The sequence below is a fragment of the Hesperophylax consimilis genome, chromosome 3 (genome assembly GCF_061612785.1).
Source record: "Hesperophylax consimilis isolate HC1 chromosome 3, BYU_Hcon_1.0, whole genome shotgun sequence".
Taxonomy (NCBI): domain Eukaryota; kingdom Metazoa; phylum Arthropoda; class Insecta; order Trichoptera; family Limnephilidae; genus Hesperophylax; species Hesperophylax consimilis.
In genome coordinates, this window is record NC_142838.1 from 16,929,108 (window position 1) to 16,946,857 (window position 17,750).

The window sequence follows — 17,750 nt, forward strand, 5'->3', positions numbered from 1 at the left end:
GCAAAACAACGCTCAATTATCGCCGGTACACCTGAAGCATTCTCCTATTTATTTTGAAATACCCTGTATTGATTACAGTAAATCACGAACTTAGCACGGGTAAAGGTCAGGCTCACATTATCAAATAATATTTTACAATAAAGTTACATATTGTACCAATTAATTTCCCAGGGAGTATTATTTGTCTCAAAAAATTACATGTAAATAAAACTTGAGCTCTATATACTCATATTTTACTTTATTATTCTACAATGACATTGTTAACTTATTTAAAGATGAAGAAGTCCTACTATTTGCTGACGACTTAAAAATATATAAAAAGAACACGAAAAGTATATGATTGCAAAATTTTACACACTATCAATTTCATCAATGGTCTTATCAAATTGCTTAATTTTACAGACTAACTTAGATCAACTTCATCAATGGTGTGAGCAAAATTATTTATTTTACACACTAACTTAGATCAATTCATCAATGATGTGAACAAAATTATTTATTATACACACTAAGTTAGATCAATTCATCACTGATGTGAACAAAATGCTTTATTTTACACACTAATTTTGATGAACTTCATCAATGGTATGAACAAAATGCTTTATTTTACAGACTAACTTAGATCAAATTCATCAAGGGTATGAACAAATTGCATTATTTTTGAACATCAAGTAATACGATTGAAAACTTGGCATACATTACACACATTAACGATGTAATTAATAAGGCTTTGAAGTTTTTTTTATTATTTTTGAATATTTGGAACAAACTAACACTTAGGACGGATTGTTCCGGAGAATTTGTACAATTCATCAAATTTTAACGTTCATTTTTTGGTTCTGTGAAAATCCTATTCAAGTTCTGTTATTATATCATTATTGGCTAGTTGCTTGACAGAACATACATAATAACAGAACTTGAAAAATAACGCGAACAATAATGGTGTTCGTTATTAGTTACCTTTTACAGGTGACATTTATATAATTTAGATATATAAAAATACTTGCATATTCGAATGCAACATTGTGTCAAGATTTCAAAGCAATCGGTGAAGAACATTCGGAGATTTAAGATTTTTAACAAACGAAAATTTACATTTTAATTTTTATAAATTACGCATCTATTCTCCATACCACTCCTCAATATTAAAATATTCAGTTAGTTAGTTAAGTTTTAGCGGAGCTCTATTTAGTTGATAGTATTTGATCACGGACCAAAAAGCCCTGGACAGAGAATGAGAATTTGCATGAATGGCATTGAAGCCAAATCTAGAGTGAGGAGAAATATCCTGACAGCCATCTTGTAAGGGTAGATTTAGTCTTACATTATTAATAATAAACATGTTAATAAATTTAAAGCTTTCGATTAATTAGACATAGGAATTGGTAAACGATTTTTTTGCAAAATTTAATTAATTATAATAAAGCGGAAAGATTTGAAATTCTTTATCTGCCTTCTTTTAAATTACGGAAAACTTTGAGAGACTGAAACGAGATTCGAGATGTAGACATTATAAAATAAATTTTTAAATTCTTTCAAAGATTTCTTCTGTTAGATTCTAGATCTAAAAGCGTCTGTTGCTGGGGTACGCCTTTTTATAGTGAATTTAATGAAACCGAAAAAGTTTCAGCGTGAACAAGCATCTAGGTACTTATAACAAAGGTTAAAAAAGAATTCCCGCGGAATTAAACAAATTGAAAGTACAGAACTCGAGATGAGACAATCTCACACATCTAAATGGTTTCTGAAAAACTTTCAACGTGAAAAGTAAAGTTTCATTCGCAAACTTTTTCATAACAGAAATAAAAGAAGACGTCGTAAATTCAGTGCGTAATATAAGACGTCGTATTTTGCTTTAATTTCAATTACTGATATGTTTTATTTTCTTTTTATTTATCCGCCTTCTTCACGCCATAAAATTAGTTTTTCTGACTGGCACTGCCCTTGATATAAGCCAAAAAACATCATAAAATAGCAAACAACTATGAAACTGTTAAAGTGGTTTTGAAATAGATCAATGATCATTCAGAATACCCTGGTGGGAATCTCACTATGACGTTGTTGAGAAATCGTGAAAAACAGAAGTTACCCTCACATTGATTAATGGTGGTTTATTAGTTTAGGAAGTGAAAAATTTTTAAAAAAATCAGTCGAATGGCAAGTGACGTAAAAAGAAAGAAAAAAACAATTAACAATATATTTTTTTAATTTTTTTATTAACGAGGCTTCTGACTTACATAATGTTGTCATTTTTTGCCTCATCTGTTTTTAAAATTACAATATTATAATTTATAAATTCTTTAGAAGGTGCCTTTTGTCCAAGATTACACTTTCAAATATTTTCCAATTTACATGATCGAATAAATTTCATGATTCTTGATAATATGGCATAGAACTCTGTTGAGGCTATTAAATTCTGAATTTCCGATGGGTCCGAGGTCATCAATATTGTCACTCTCTGTTGTTCATACTTAATGCACTTTGTTAATGTATGTTGGACATCTTCAATTTCTTCACATATTGAGCACATTGGAGAATCAGAGAGGCCTATCAAACACAATACTCTTCCCATTAGTGCATGTCCGGATCTTAATCTAAAGATTATTCTCATTTCTGATCTTTTCAGATTAACCACAGTGAACCAGGGTTCTTTAAACGGTTCCTTTTGGAGTTTTCTATACCATATACCCTTATTGGTAGATAAAGTCTCAAAATGTTGATTCCACATCATATTACATGTTAAATTAATTTTTTGGCAGTAATCTTCGGCATCTGGTTTCCAGTTATACATGTGTCCATTCACACATGCTTTTTTATTATTCTTTCATATTTTTCTTTTTCTTTAATTTACTTCACTTTATTATTATATTACTGTTTATTTTACCTTCAAATAAAAAGTATACCTCAATTTTATGCTTTATTTCTGAACCATAGAAATGTTATAACAACTACTGTAATACCCACGCACAGGCTGTTGGATGTTTACTACATGCCGCATAGTATTTCTACTTGCATGTCTGTTCCATTGTTGTATCAAAACTTTCAATAAAAATAAAAATATTTGTAAAAATAATTCACGACAAAGATGTAAGTAATAATTAAAAAAATATATGGTGTTTATCTGTCAAGGCCCCGACGAGATTCGAACTCGTGATCTGCTGTTTACTAGACAGGCGCTTTAACCAACTAAGGCTGGCCGCATACATACGTTTTCCGTATTCGATTTCCGAATTCGTTTTCCGTATTCGGAATTCCGTGAGACTAGCGCAAACGTTCGTTTTTCTTCATTCGGAATGTATAAACGTCAGTACCAGTGTTGCCAACAAGGGCGATATATCGCCATTTAGGCTACTCAGAGCGAGAATCGGCGCCGAAAAAATCTAAAAGGCGACTGGTCGCCAATTAAGCTACTTCAAAAACATCAATTTTAAACATGTCCCGAAATTCTCTAGCCACCCCCCTCATGAATTTTTTTTTATTTTCTGGGGAAAAATTTTATTTTTTTGAAATTCTCTAGCCACCCCCCCCCCCCCCCACGAAATTTGTATTTTCACGTAAAAACATCAATTTTAAACATGTCCCAATGTCCCACCTAACACCAAATTCGGCTACTTTACGCTACCTTATGTATGAGAAACGGCGATATTAGGTCAAGATCCGTTGGCAACACTGAATTACTGAACGGAAATCTCCGTTCGTTTGCGTCGGCACAAACAAACTGTATGCAATAGCTGCGTTCCACATGACGTCATTAGGTTTTTTCCATTCGGTTTCTCCGAACGCGCCGGCTCGCATTCGGAACGTGCGTAAGGAATTTGTTCCGTTCGGAACTAAAACGAACGTGTGCGGCAGTTAATGTATTTTCTACTGATTCCGTGCATTCGGATGTCCGAATACGGAAAACGAATTTGGAAATCGAATACGGAAAACGTATGTATGCGGCCAGCCTTAGATGGACTATGGATTTTAGATGGATGTGCCAAGGGAACTATGTAGCGCAAAGAGAAATAAGAATAAGTAAAGGGTATCTATAAAGACCGGCCCGATTAAGTGATTCAAATACTTCAAGAGCCATTATACATAAAAGAACGTTGTACTCTTCTTTACAAAACGTCGTTCGAAAGTGGATGAAGGAAGGAAGGATAGTATACATACTCGTAGTTGTGTGGAATTCCATCCTTCATGTCTAGCCTTGCGTGGAAATTGTATTGTGATCGTATTTTTTGTACAGTAAAACCTATGATGCTAAATAAAATTCTATGATTTCTTAATAACAAAAGTTTATATTTTTAGACACGTACAAAAAATAAGTTCCTTTGACTTGAAGCGCTGAGCTGTTTATTGAACAGTTTTGGTATTAATAATACTTAAATAGAAATGTTATTAATTATAATTATTTTTCCAATGGATGTAAGCGTTAATCGTACGTACTCAAGAATTAATTCATATCATTTATGGGATATGAAATTCAGTTAAAATATTCTTTAAATTAAAATAACTGAAGAATGTTGGTTTAAAGAGCGCTTCCCTTAAAAGAACGGCGTTAACGGTTGAAGAGAAAAGGAAACGTGTTAATCTTTAATTTGATGGTACAGTAGACAAAAATAATAAAATCCAGAGCACAATCACACGCAGCAAAGTTACCCTGAATAATGAATACTATTTTTGTTTCTGAACAACCACCAAAATTTAAATAAATTTGTAAAAACTCACATTACATCAAATAAAGAATATTTATTTATTTTCTGCAGTCTTTCATGGTCGTAAAAAGTTTTTGGAAAACATTTCTTTCTGTTTCCATATAATTGTCAGAGAAAATATATCGAAAATTACCGTTGCTAAACCTAGTACCTAAGGGCTTTACTAAAAAACTTTTTAATTTTTTTAAATAGCCGATATACAACCATTAATGTATAGTAAATGGTTGTTTATCACTTGGGTAAATTTAAAACAGATTTATATTAGTACGGGGTATGCATTTATTTTTATGTACCATGCATTGTAAAGGGTAATTTATTGTTTCACAAAGAGCTCAATTTGATCAAGTGAAGGTTTTTAATTATATTAATCACAAACTTTATACATTACTCAAAAGGCATTATATTAGTAATGTTGCTGCTCCATACCAAAATTTACCGAATTATGTTCAAAATGGGTGGAAAAATTAACCAAAACGATGACAGTGACCTAAACAATAAACTGAGTGAATTTAAAATCCACCCCTTGAAAGTGAGTTTTACATATACTTTTAAGGGATAACAAATGAAAAAATGTACCACAAAAAGATATATTTACATTTCAAAGGAAAAAAAGAAAGGATAGAGAAGTAATATTCACACAAACCTACACACGAGTACATTATCACCGTTACAATGAGAAATAATGATTAAATCATGCAAAGAAAAGCAGCCTTCACGATCAAACGTTTGTCGTGTTTGATTGCGAATCCAACAAAGGAAAATCACATTAGGTTCCTACACAGACACAATATAATCAAAGACGATAACGAACTCCAACTATGTACTATAGACGACCAGATCCCTAGTAAGGAATTGACTAGAGAATGCAGGGACCTAGGGAGGAGTGTTCAACGGAAAGGGTCAATAAGTGCGTCGATCCTTTTGATCTTCTGATTCGGTCTTTGAATGGTGAAAACTCTTTGACATGCAACTATAATGGAAAACACATTTTTCTTTCAAAATCTCCCATCAATTTGACATGTTTTCAATTTCACTCAAATAAAAAATCAAATTAGTTCCCCAACTCGTCCTTTATTCATAAAATGAACTGGTAGTTAAACATATTTGAGTAAGCATTTGAACTAACGCAACGCCAACAAGAGTTTCATGCTAATACAGAAAATAATTATATTTATTCAAAGGATCGGGTCAGCTAACAGGCAAAAAGGATTTACACAGACATAAAAACATGGTACTTTAACTCACAATCCGGTTAGTACTAGGTTAAGTGAAGGACGGGGGCACCTGGGAGACCCCCTAGAGGGACGTCGACGATGAAAAATCTTCGTAAGAGTCTGAAATTTTACACAAACACACATCAACATAATGACGACACAATACTCTTCAGCGCTATAGGGAGTTTACGATAAATATATCTGTACTTTATTTTAAAATGAAGTGTTACCAACACTTTGATTTAGTTATAAATTAAAATAGCATATTTTCTGGCGAAATGACTGTTTTGTTTAATATATTTTGTTTGTTTAGTATCACTTAGTATGGCAGATGTCTGTCTTTTTTACATCGCCCAGGAGAGAACAAAGATGTTCCTAGAAACTTTCGACCGAACGGATAGGAAACCCTACTATTTATTATATGTCATTTCACCCCGTGGGACTATTAAACCTTTTGTAAGTACGTAACGTTTATCATTGCAAATAACAAAGTAGTTTAGTGAAACCATACCTAGTATTAGGTACGTTATTTGGAATAGCTAACTTATTAATGGAGCAAAGTTCTATTCACACGAACGTAATTGGAAAGTTCGTCATCAATGACGAGTTTTTACTTTTCACAAAACAATGAGGAAAAAGTGTGATAAATTTCAAAGGAAAATCTGACAGCTGAACGAACGTTATATCAGTTTAAACAGGGGGAACCAACTCCTGTCTCATTGTCTCGCCTCGCCGTGGAACGATGTACTTTATTTTCCCAGCAGTGTCATGTGCGGCTCCCTCGCCCTTTTCAGCTGTTTTTCAGCGATTTATTCTCGAACAATAGCTCAGGCGACACCTCACACACACTCCCCTCACCAGGGTACTTACTTTCTCCTACTATCCACAATATGGTCTAAATCACAAATATTATATGAATATTACCCACCTTGACTAAGGCGTATTCTGACCCCACACGTAATTTCAAACTTTAACAAAGTTTGAATATTGTTTTGATTTTAACCACAGTCAACAAACCTTTAATTTTCTTTTCTGCGTAGTCAGTGATATAATATATTTGTTTGCTGTAGTAAATTTGACAATTTAATTTCGTATTAAAATTAACTTTAATCATCTGCAAAACAAGTTTTGTGCTATTATAATTCACAAAGTTTTAGATTCAGTCTAACCTGTACAAATGCAGACGGGTAAATGTAAGTCAAGTTCTCAAATATATTCAGATTTTCTCTCTGTTCTTAGTAACACATTATATTATTACAATAATTAGTTGGATTACAGTAACGTTGATTGGAAGAAATTGCCACCTGGCGTAGTCCCGCCCTACCACATTACGCAATATATTTGTTTTTATGCATGTTATGAAGAGTTAATAATCGAATAGAAGAATCGTGAAATTATGCTACAACTACACAATATTCATTTCTGTGGAAAAAAGATTTTAATTTGAACTATGATCAACTTATTGTAAAATAACATTATATTCCTGACACTTAACTCACTAGGGTAATTCAAGGATATTAAAACTTAAACTCTCTTTTAATTAATGCTGCCAAAGCAGAATAACAAGTCGTTCCAGCATCCGTGACCAACTTATAGACGAATAAATTCTTCTCGTTTTTTGGATCCTGTAGCGACGCCGCGTGGCAGGGCCGCTAGCGCCTACCTCCCAGAGGCCTTGCAGCCTTTAGCTCTAGCCCTCCAGCCTTCTAGCCATACAGCCTTCAGCCGAGCAGCTCGTGGGTAGGTACTGAGCCCCACTACTCGCTGTTTCCTGTGGGTGAGCCAGACAAAATCTTATCTGGTGAGCCGCATACATGCATAATGTATGTAAATGCGTTTCGATGCATCCGCCCCTTAACTTATAGCCTTTCGGCTCCGACATTGTTTATGGATTCGGACTTAGCCAAGCCCAAGAAGTTTCCTATATGGAATTTATACTCTTCAAGATATACTTAATGCAGATGTCGCAATCAAGAAATGTTATTTTTTTAAATCAATGACCTCGTCAAAATAGTGAAATTCGAAACGGTTTGATGGTTCTCGATATTTTTTCGTAAATGATTTAATTGAGTAACTTTAGCTATCTTATTATTCATAAGTCGAAACCGATATTTTATAAAACTGCGGGTGCAACATGGCATTAACTAACTTAATTAACTATTCTGCTAAAAGAAATTGCTGCATCACTAATTTAGAATTTTTACTGAGAAAACTACGTAATATGAAAATTTATGTTATTCTTATTCTTAAACTATTATCGTAGAGTAAAATTATTTACTTAACGCGCGAAAAATATTAAGAAAAAAATTTGGCTTCTAAAATCCATTTTACGCTACCTGACCCCTTAAACTGCATTCATTATGCGTGAAAGATTTATGTGTGGGCCTAAATCGTAGTGCGACATATCGGAAAACATTTTATTCTTTCGAACAATTGGAAGTTTTCGAAGGATCGAGTTATTTCCAATTTCTACACGGTGATCGTTCGGAGGAACCTTCGTTAAATTTCTTCAGACACGGCTTCCGCTTTAAAAAACTTTAAAAAAGGCAGAATGAATTTCAAAAAGGAATTTGGTATTCATTTCGTTCGGGAAAGTTGGACCCCAAATACTATTTAATCTTTCGGTTGATGGTAACAATTAATTAATTAGGGGTATTTGCGAAGAAACGTTAATTAATGTCGTCGTGGGAGGCAGATTTCTTTTCAGCAAAAAAGTTACTCTTTTCTTAGCGAAATGCTCTTTAAAATAAAGAAAAAATATATGAACCATTTAAAATTTTCTGACATTTTAATATAATTATAAATTCTTGGAATTAAAAATGAAATTAGGTTAATTTCATGTTATTTACATCGTATCGATATTAAAGAACTGCATAATAACTGTTTTCGTTACAAACTCAGAGCTTTATTAAAAAATTCAGTCCGTAGGTACACTTTGAACAAGACGTCGCGGCGGTTAATTTCAAAGTATGGACTACTCTCGTGTAGGGGAGTTACGGCTCAAAGAAGCCCGCCAGTGGCGCAACGAAAAAAGTTCCAGAGAACTCTCACCATCAGACAGGAGTAACTTGTTAAGTCCTTAAGAACCTGTTAGTTATACGTTGTGCTTACGGCTTTAAATCTCCCTAGACTTTGTGAAGCAGAACTCTCAGGAGACGTGTATAGTTAGATGAACCCTAACACCACTGCACTCGATTTCACCCGATCTGTAAATTAAATCCTGGAGTAGTAACACTTGTAGAATTTTAGATGATAAGTACTTTCATGGCGAAGATATATGGGTTTAACGCTTTCATGAGCCATTTCAATTATTTTTTAATTAATTATTATTTTTTTGATAAATTAATGTTTTAAAGACAAGATTTTATTTATGCATAGCACAAAGGATAACAATTATTTTTATAAGCAAAAATTGTTCGCCTGAAACACTCATCCACATTGAAAAAATCTCCTGATTAAAAATACATGACGCCAACGGGACTCGAACCCGTGTCCATTCGATTTCCGGTCGAAAGCTCTGACCACTGAGCTATGGAGGCTTATTTCTTACCCGAGAAAATATTCAATATATGCTAGTGTTTCATTCAACAATTACTGCTTTTTACATTTTTTCACCTGAGAACAACCAACTTTATTTTTATATGAGAAAGGCATTGTAAGTGCTAAATCTCTCACTATACAATTTGTATCAACGCCATCTAGTGAGAGATTTAGCACTTACAATGCCTTTCTCATATTGGTTGTTCCCAGGTGAAAAAATGTAAAAAGCAGTAATTGTTGAATGAAACACTAGCATATATTGAATATTTTCTCGGGTAAGAAATAAGCCTCCATAGCTCAGTGGTCAGAGCTTTCGACCGGAAATCGAATGGACACGGGTTCGAGTCCCGTTGGCATCATGTATTTTTAATCAGGAGATTTTTTCAATGTGGATGAGTGTTTCAGGCGAACAATTATTGCTTATAAAAATAATTATTTTTTAATTATTGTTTTTTTTTATTTACTGAAGAAAGACAAAAATTCCCAGGTTACAAATAACCTGACGATATTTGAAAATCTTCTACTACCATTAAAGTAACCGGAAAATGTTGCTTGTGTCGTAATGGAGGACTTAGTTAACCGAGGAATTGAACTAACGACTCTTGGATAGAAACCAGGCGTGATGCCAATTCATCATCTGACAATATCAAGAGCTGAGTGTCGAAAAAGTATTCCTTATGAAGCATTTTAAAAACCTTTTTGTTTGTACACTACCTTTACAGTTTAACGCCTCTGCGAACGATAAATCTGCACAACACTATCTGGAGGGTTTAAATAAGTGCAATTTAACACGAGGCTAGGTACTGTGTACCGAACACTATCACAGATGAGGTAAGGGGTCGTGCACTCGCCCAACCACGGCTCCATTCTTTGCTCTAATTTCCTGCCCAGGTACAAAATATACAAATGCAACTTTTATGGCCACCAGTTGACAACCAGCTTTGCAGCTCTCCGTGCCAAGTTGAATGGTTTCCGTTTCAGGTATATTTTGAAATGTTAGAATCGCGTGACTGCACCGAATGAAAGTTTTCCGGGTAAAAACTTTCCCTGCATTTCCTCAAATGTTATGGTTTGGAAAAATCTCAAGATTCTATCAACTGGCAATCATTTCAAAGCGATATTATAATGCCAGCAAATTATCTGCACTAGCGTCTAAAACATTACACCTACAGTGGTATGAATTGAAATTCCTGAGTTCAATAATTTATTTTTTTTATAATGTAAAACCGCACAAGAGTTCCAACCGCCTGGAGCCAGCGACTATGGAATCCCCAATTGGGGTAAGTTGTAAGGCTGAATGTACCGGGGAGAGATACAAAATATTGCTAATTTATTGAGAACATCTTTAAATTAGTCGTAATTCGGTTAGAAACGGATTGCAAGCCCTTAACGAATGAATTGATAGGTTGATAGGATGAAACACATGTTCATAAAAATCCTAACATTTTCGCATTTTGTTATTATATATCATTAAACAAACCGCAGGTTTATAAACACGTGTTCCAATATTATTAAGAATTTACTTAAAGTTTATCAGGAAACGGCTTGCAATCCCGTTTTTAACTGGATTAGCAATAATTTCAATAGATTCTTAATAAATAGGCAATAATGATTTTTCTCCGTATATGAGTTGGGTATTTTGTTTAAATTAAAGATAAAGCCTCCCACTAAAATAATGAAAATAAAGTTGTTTCCATATTCGCCTTCACAGTGGAAAACTCGCAACAGCCGGAAAGGCTGTTACTACAAAAGCTATAAACATAAACAATTTTATGTTGGAACGTTATTTCTAGTCCATGTGGTGAAAGAAATTCAAAGTACTACAGAGGAAGATAATAAAACTGATTCATAACTAAATGGCATGCCTTGAATATAGATTTGCAAATATCAGCGAATCTCCTGAAAAAATGCTGACCTTAAATAATGATACAACTAAAGGACGATTACTCATTCGCGAAAAAAAGAAAATGTGACATTATAGACTGTGTGTTTATTTATCTTCACGAGAGCCGAAAATATTAAATACTCAGACTTTTTTCATCGAGAAATATGTTTAAATATATTTTACTAAATTGACATTAGGGTCTACAAGATTTAAAAGTGAAAGAATTATAACATATTATAGTATGTTCTGTTGAAACGGTACATTTTTCAATTGTGTTGATGAACCTCGAAGAGAGGTTCCAATGAACTTTACAGTTAGAAATGGTGTGAAGGTGCATGGACAATGGAAACATAACGTGCTGTGCTTCACAATAAGAAAACATCGACAACTCAATAACCCTAATGGAACACGTACCTGATGATGAAATGTAGTGTAAACCAAAACTTCGTGAGTGGTTCAGTCTCCAGGGTCAAAAAGCAATCATCTAAAACTTGCGCTTATTTCACAAACGGAGAATCAGAGAGACGGTCTGTTTCTTTGCTAATAGAAGACTCATATCCATTAAAGTAATTAATTGTAGACCTTTGGAAGACGCAACTCAACAAGAAAGTATTTATAATTTTGCCCTTTCAAAATGATTGAGTTAGGCAATCGCAATACTAAATTGGAAAAAAACATTAAATTTACATAATTTCATAGAAAACCATAACAAAAATTACAAAACATTATAAATCAATGAAATAAACATCCTTGGCTTTTAAAAGCACTTGTTTGGGCGTCCGTGTTTAAGAAGACGACCACATTTCGCTTGTAACCAAGATTCATTAGAATTTTAGACGACTTTCTTACAAACCAAAATATGAGTGTCCAAAATATTATTTGGTTGAAACTTCACTGGCTGATGCGAGAACTTACATAATATTATAAACTACGTATTACAGCGCCCTTGAAGTGATTTTTCACGAAGACGGCGCCAAGTAAATTAGCCAATTTTTTTTTAATTTTTTTTTTAAATAATATTTAATATATATAAAGTGGGTACAGGATATAATATGAGTACATAAAAATATGTTTACATTACAAAATATATTTATGTTCGCAATCTCATCAAATATTAACAAAATATTATTACGTTATATAGAAACAATATTTGCAAATTAAATGAACACATTTATATTTGCAATAAAAAATATATATTTCCAACAGAGTATAAAAGATTGATTTTTTCGAGAAAAAAATACATTAAGTGAAATAGAATAAAATATAGATATGATAATATATTTATGATCGTGACCTGGTTATTATTTGACGATTACGTTACTTGTTAAATTTACTTAGGGTATTTTAAAAGCCTTTTTAACGAGTGCGTATAAATAAATAATATAAACATGGTGTTATAAACTACTAAGCACAGATATTATTAATTGTTGTAGGCAGACGAACTCACCATTATCGTTGTGCTGTGTGGTGGTGTCCGGCGGGGGAGGTCGGGGCCGGGGAGGCGTTTCACACTGAGGCACGCCACTGGAAAAAAATCACATAGAAATATTTACGTAATAATTATTTCATGTATGTGACTAAACATATAGGACCACCGTATAAAAAGTTTAGAAGAGCATTAAAAGTCAGTGGAGTACCTGTATGTTGTTTTGAGCTTATGTTTTATAATTAAAATATTTCTATAACTTCCTTATCATCCCGCTAGGTAAAATCAACCAACCAAGGTTCACATAATATCTGTGTAAATGGGGCTTTGGAGAATTCCCATTCACTGATGTGAGACAAAATTGAAACATTTTGAAAATCAAAATTTCTTCTAATTTCGAAATCGTATGTTATTTTGAATTGAGTACACGGACGACAAGTGTGTACAATATTTTTTACATTTCAAAGTTTTCCAGTAATGTTGGCCTCACTGGGTGGCTTGCCCGTGCTGAGGCCTTCATTTTATAATATGAAAATATAATCTACAAAATACATTTAAAGAGAAAATAATACATTTAAAATATAATCTTGTGTGTTTGTGAGTGATGTGTGTTTATATTGGTTTTGTGTGTTACATGTAGGTTTTATTTTTATTTTATGCTATGACATTTTGGTAATATTGTCTTTTTTGTTCTTTAATCCATTTTGTAATTTTGTGTGTGAATTTATTTTTATTTTCCTCCATTTTAATTTTAATTATATCATTACGGATCAGTTGCGTTACAGAACTTGAGTAGAACTTTCACAGAACTTGAAAATTAACTTTAAATTATACGAATTGTTAAATTCTGTGAAACAACCCGTTCTAAATATCGAATTTAAAGCAGTCGAATGAATCTATTATTTTTATAAATTAAATATTTTCCATTTACAATGGAAACCTAAAAACGAATATCTTAAATTCACCATCAACATTATTATCGGTGACAAAATGTTGCTTGCACCACTTTTGTAAGTAAATAGTTTAACTTTAAGCCCATTCAAATCACAGACTGCATTGCCTCTGGTACTACTTCCCTCTATACCAGAATACTTCATCTAAAATTTATATTTTTGCTTGAACCGGAACCGAGTTTATGATCTCAGGGACAGAATGCCGCACGCCAGAGCTTTTTCAGGGTGTGTCTTCAGGACCGGATTAAGACCATTAAATTTATACCTAATTCTATTCTATTTCAAAATGCAATGGTAAACAAAACCATAAAAAATTTCGAAAAGAAACGAAACATAAAATAAGATGGAAAATAATGTTACTCATACTTTATATGAATATATGAAATATTTTACGATTTCTGTTGTTATTTTCATTGTTGTATTGTTAGACTAAAACCGTATCTTAAGCTGGATGCCTCATCTTATGGTGCAAACACATTACGCTATACGCATCATAGCGTGGCCTATATCACCAAATCGCTACCCATACAATCCCATACAGACCTGACAGATGATGTGTTATAAGATTATGATAATGATGAAACCTAAAATAATGTATTGCTGTATAGTATAGGAACCTATATTAAAACATTTATAAGTAAACCATAGACAAAATGCGAGAAATAATTAACAAAAAATCTGCCTCAACACAGGTTCGCCTAGTGAGTCAGTTTATGTACAACTTAAAATATTGTATATTATGTCATATCTTTATAACACATAAGCCATGATCTGCTAGCCAGGCGATATTTTAAACGAATTTAGGGAACTGCCGTTATCACGTGGCTGTGAGCTGTCAAGGTGACAGATCCCGTACAAATAAATGATATTCCACGACAGCTCTCCAATTGATCTGACCCCCTCTCTTGTCATGGGGAGAGGAAGATTATATTGTGACACATACAATCTGTATAGGCCATGCCCAAATAAGTTATTTTTTAATGATAAACTAATGTTTATAAGACTTGGATTTTATGCATAGCATAAAGGATAACAAATAATTATAAGCAATAATAAGTCGCCTGAAATATCATCTTATACAAAAATAAAGTTGGTTGTTTACAGGTGGAAAAAATATAATAAGCAGTAATTGTTGATTGAGGTACAAGTACATATTGAATCATTTGGCGGGTCGGAAATAATGCAACATAGCTCAGTGGTTTCAGAGCACCTGACCGGACATCAGAAGGCACGGGTTTGATTCCCGTTGGCGGCATTTATTTTTACTCGGGATATATTTTCAATTTGTATTGATATTTCAGGCGACTAATTGTTGGTTATAATTATTTGTTATCCCAAATAAGTGTTGATGTGTTACTAACCTTAATGGTACATGGGGAGGCCAACTTAGACTCTTCCCTTTGCATTCATTCATGACTAACGATCGGCTCTTTAACAACATTAAATTTGATCCTAAGTATGTATTTTTAATATTTAGTTTCCTATTATTTTAGGAACCCCATTTTGATGAATCTGGTTCAGCCACACAATAAAATGTTACATTGTGAAACATGGTATGTAAATGCATGAGATGCCTCCTTCCATTTCCTCAATTAATTTGGTCAGTAGCCAATCTAACCCTGGTTATTATATTGAATGAGCCTCCTCTAAGATTCGCACAGACAACTTCCACCATTTCTACATCTTGTGGAAGTTTTCCTTGGAACTTATCTCCTTGAACTAAGGGTTGGGACGTCACCTACTCGATTGAAGAGGCTTTTGGTTTTAGATACGAGCACAAACACAAATTCAAAGATCGGTAATGAAAAATGTTTTCTTTTATAACCCCCCTTCGCAGACGTGTTGGGTCAAATGAACATTAAAGTGGCTACTTCATGATTTTATAGTCATCCCAATCACTTGGGAATATCAAGCGATGAGAGGATAATATTACTTTATTATTTGTAAACCCTACTCTCTTTTAATGAGACATTTAAAAGTGGACAGAAATATCACCGAGCTTTAGCGGACATGAGTAATTACATTTTTATGAACTTTATAAATTTTTGAACGAAATTTAATGAAATATAAAAAAATTACGTTCCAGTTAGTTTTCAAATTTTATTTTACATGTATGTATTTATGAATGTTTTTTTAATAATGTGAAATCTAATAAAAAAGCGTATGGAATATTAAAACATTTTAATGATTTCATTAACTGATAATTATGTTAATATTTTACCATGAAAATAAATCATTAATAAAGTAGTTACAACCAGGCTAAAGCCATCTCTGAGATGATCTCCAAGTGATAACCTCAGCGCATTGATACTAGCCCTTCAGTACGTACGTCCCATATCCCGAACAGTAATTACTGTTTTTTTTTCTATAATTATTGCGTAAAACATCAAGTTACAAACTAATTATTCTGGTAAAATTGCGGTAAATGTACCGAAACCAACGTGACCGACACTTTGAAGGGAGCATTTCTTTGTTCACGGTGTTTTTTTAATCCCGTTCAATATATCAGGTGATGATTTTAAGTATAATTAAAATACTTAACGTTTTGTAAACATTCACCTTAGTAATTAAAACATAGCTTTTAATGCTAAAAGATGCAGGTGCATTTTTCAGCCGTCCACAACTAAGTCATTAGGAGGAACAACCATTCTATTGTTGCAATGGTGCCAGGCAGACTTAAAATAATATACAGTTCGCATGATCGAGGTTATTGTTTCTGAGGTGTTGGAATAATTATTCCACCCACCGATTTCCCGTGGAAACCTTCAAATTATTCCATTCTGTCACTTTTTCCGATTTAATGAAGTTTTAAATGAGGGATTTTTCGGTTTGACTGAGGATTGAACTTTCCTACCCAGGAACTGTAGTCGACAACTCTACCAATCTCGCCAAATGCCAATCAGGCAGAACGGATATTTATTTCGTACATTAGCTGCTTATCATCTAATTTCAGAGACATACGTATATGAAAACTAAAGTGAAGTTCAAATAAATGTATTTAAATAAAATAGTTCAAATTTTGACTTTTACTACTAGCGATACATTTGAAACTGTAAAAAAACTTCAACCTCTTTCGTCATTAATTTAGGAAATGCGACTTGTAGCCTTTCATATTTAAGGTATAGAATTTCAAGAGCAATTATACAATTATAGCCGTTCTAATAACAATATGTAAGTAATATATACAGATATAAATGTTAATGTTACCTTAAAGTAACACGTTTCCTAATCCTATTTCCTAGATCTGAGTAGCCCCGGTGCATGGGTCTCCGTAGCTGTGGGGGCACAGTCGCCTGGCTGGCTGGCTGGTTGAAGACCAGCGCGATGGGGGACGTGGGTTCGGAGCACTGCTTGTCCACCAGGATGGGGCGGGGGCGCGGCGGCTGCGGGGGCTCATCTCCCCCGTTGCAGGGCTCCGCAGCCTGCTCCATGACCGCCGGGAAGCGCTTACGGTCCTCGAGGTACAGCTCCAGAAGCTGGTCGAGCTTCGTCTCTATGTCGTCAACCTGCGATTATCGTCAAACAACATTGAACAAACGCAATTGGCAATGTCAAATACTGTCAATATTGATGTTAAAAGTGTACATACTCGTATTACACAATGTTTTCAAATAAAAACATTTAGAGTGAAATCTTAAAAGTTAAATCATTTCAGTAGCTCCCTTTCAGAATAATACTAGCGCTGACCCGAGAAAATCACGGGATAGTCAAAATTCTGTCCTTTTGAAAGGAAGTTTTTTTTAAATTAAAAATTTATTTCATGGATATTGTCACGGTTATTATAAGAGCAAGGGTTGTGGGCTTGAAGACATAAAAGTATATTAAATCCAAATAAATGAAATAATTCTTAACGCATCTGAGAACTAATCCTGTTTTTGAAAGGTGATGAAATAAGCTTTCAAACTACTAACTTTCCTAGATTCTTACACGCCCGTTCAACGATGGTGCGGCAATGCCGGCGTCGAGCCTGACTTAAGACCAAACAACGCCATTGGTAATAAGTAAAGTTTTTCTGCTGTTCTTACCTTAAGC

General features: G+C 33.7%; 1 protein-coding gene across 10 annotated transcripts in view; it reads right to left on the reverse strand.

Moving 5' to 3' along the window:
- LOC149425034 (potassium voltage-gated channel subfamily KQT member 1-like) overlaps nt 1-17,750 on the reverse strand; it is a 399,798-nt gene that overhangs the window by 26,874 nt on the left and 355,174 nt on the right. For 9 of the 10 annotated variants that reach the window (XM_089648572.1, XM_089648565.1, XM_089648558.1 and 6 more), the window contains 2 exons: nt 16,926-17,224; nt 12,787-12,863 (listed from right to left, as the gene is read on the reverse strand). In XM_089648572.1, coding sequence (XP_089504698.1) covers nt 12,787-12,863; nt 16,926-17,224 — 376 coding nt within the window. Of the gene's footprint in view, nt 1-12,786; nt 12,864-16,921; nt 17,225-17,750 lie in introns of those variants that run through there. The other variant, XM_089648614.1, reaches the window with a different exon arrangement.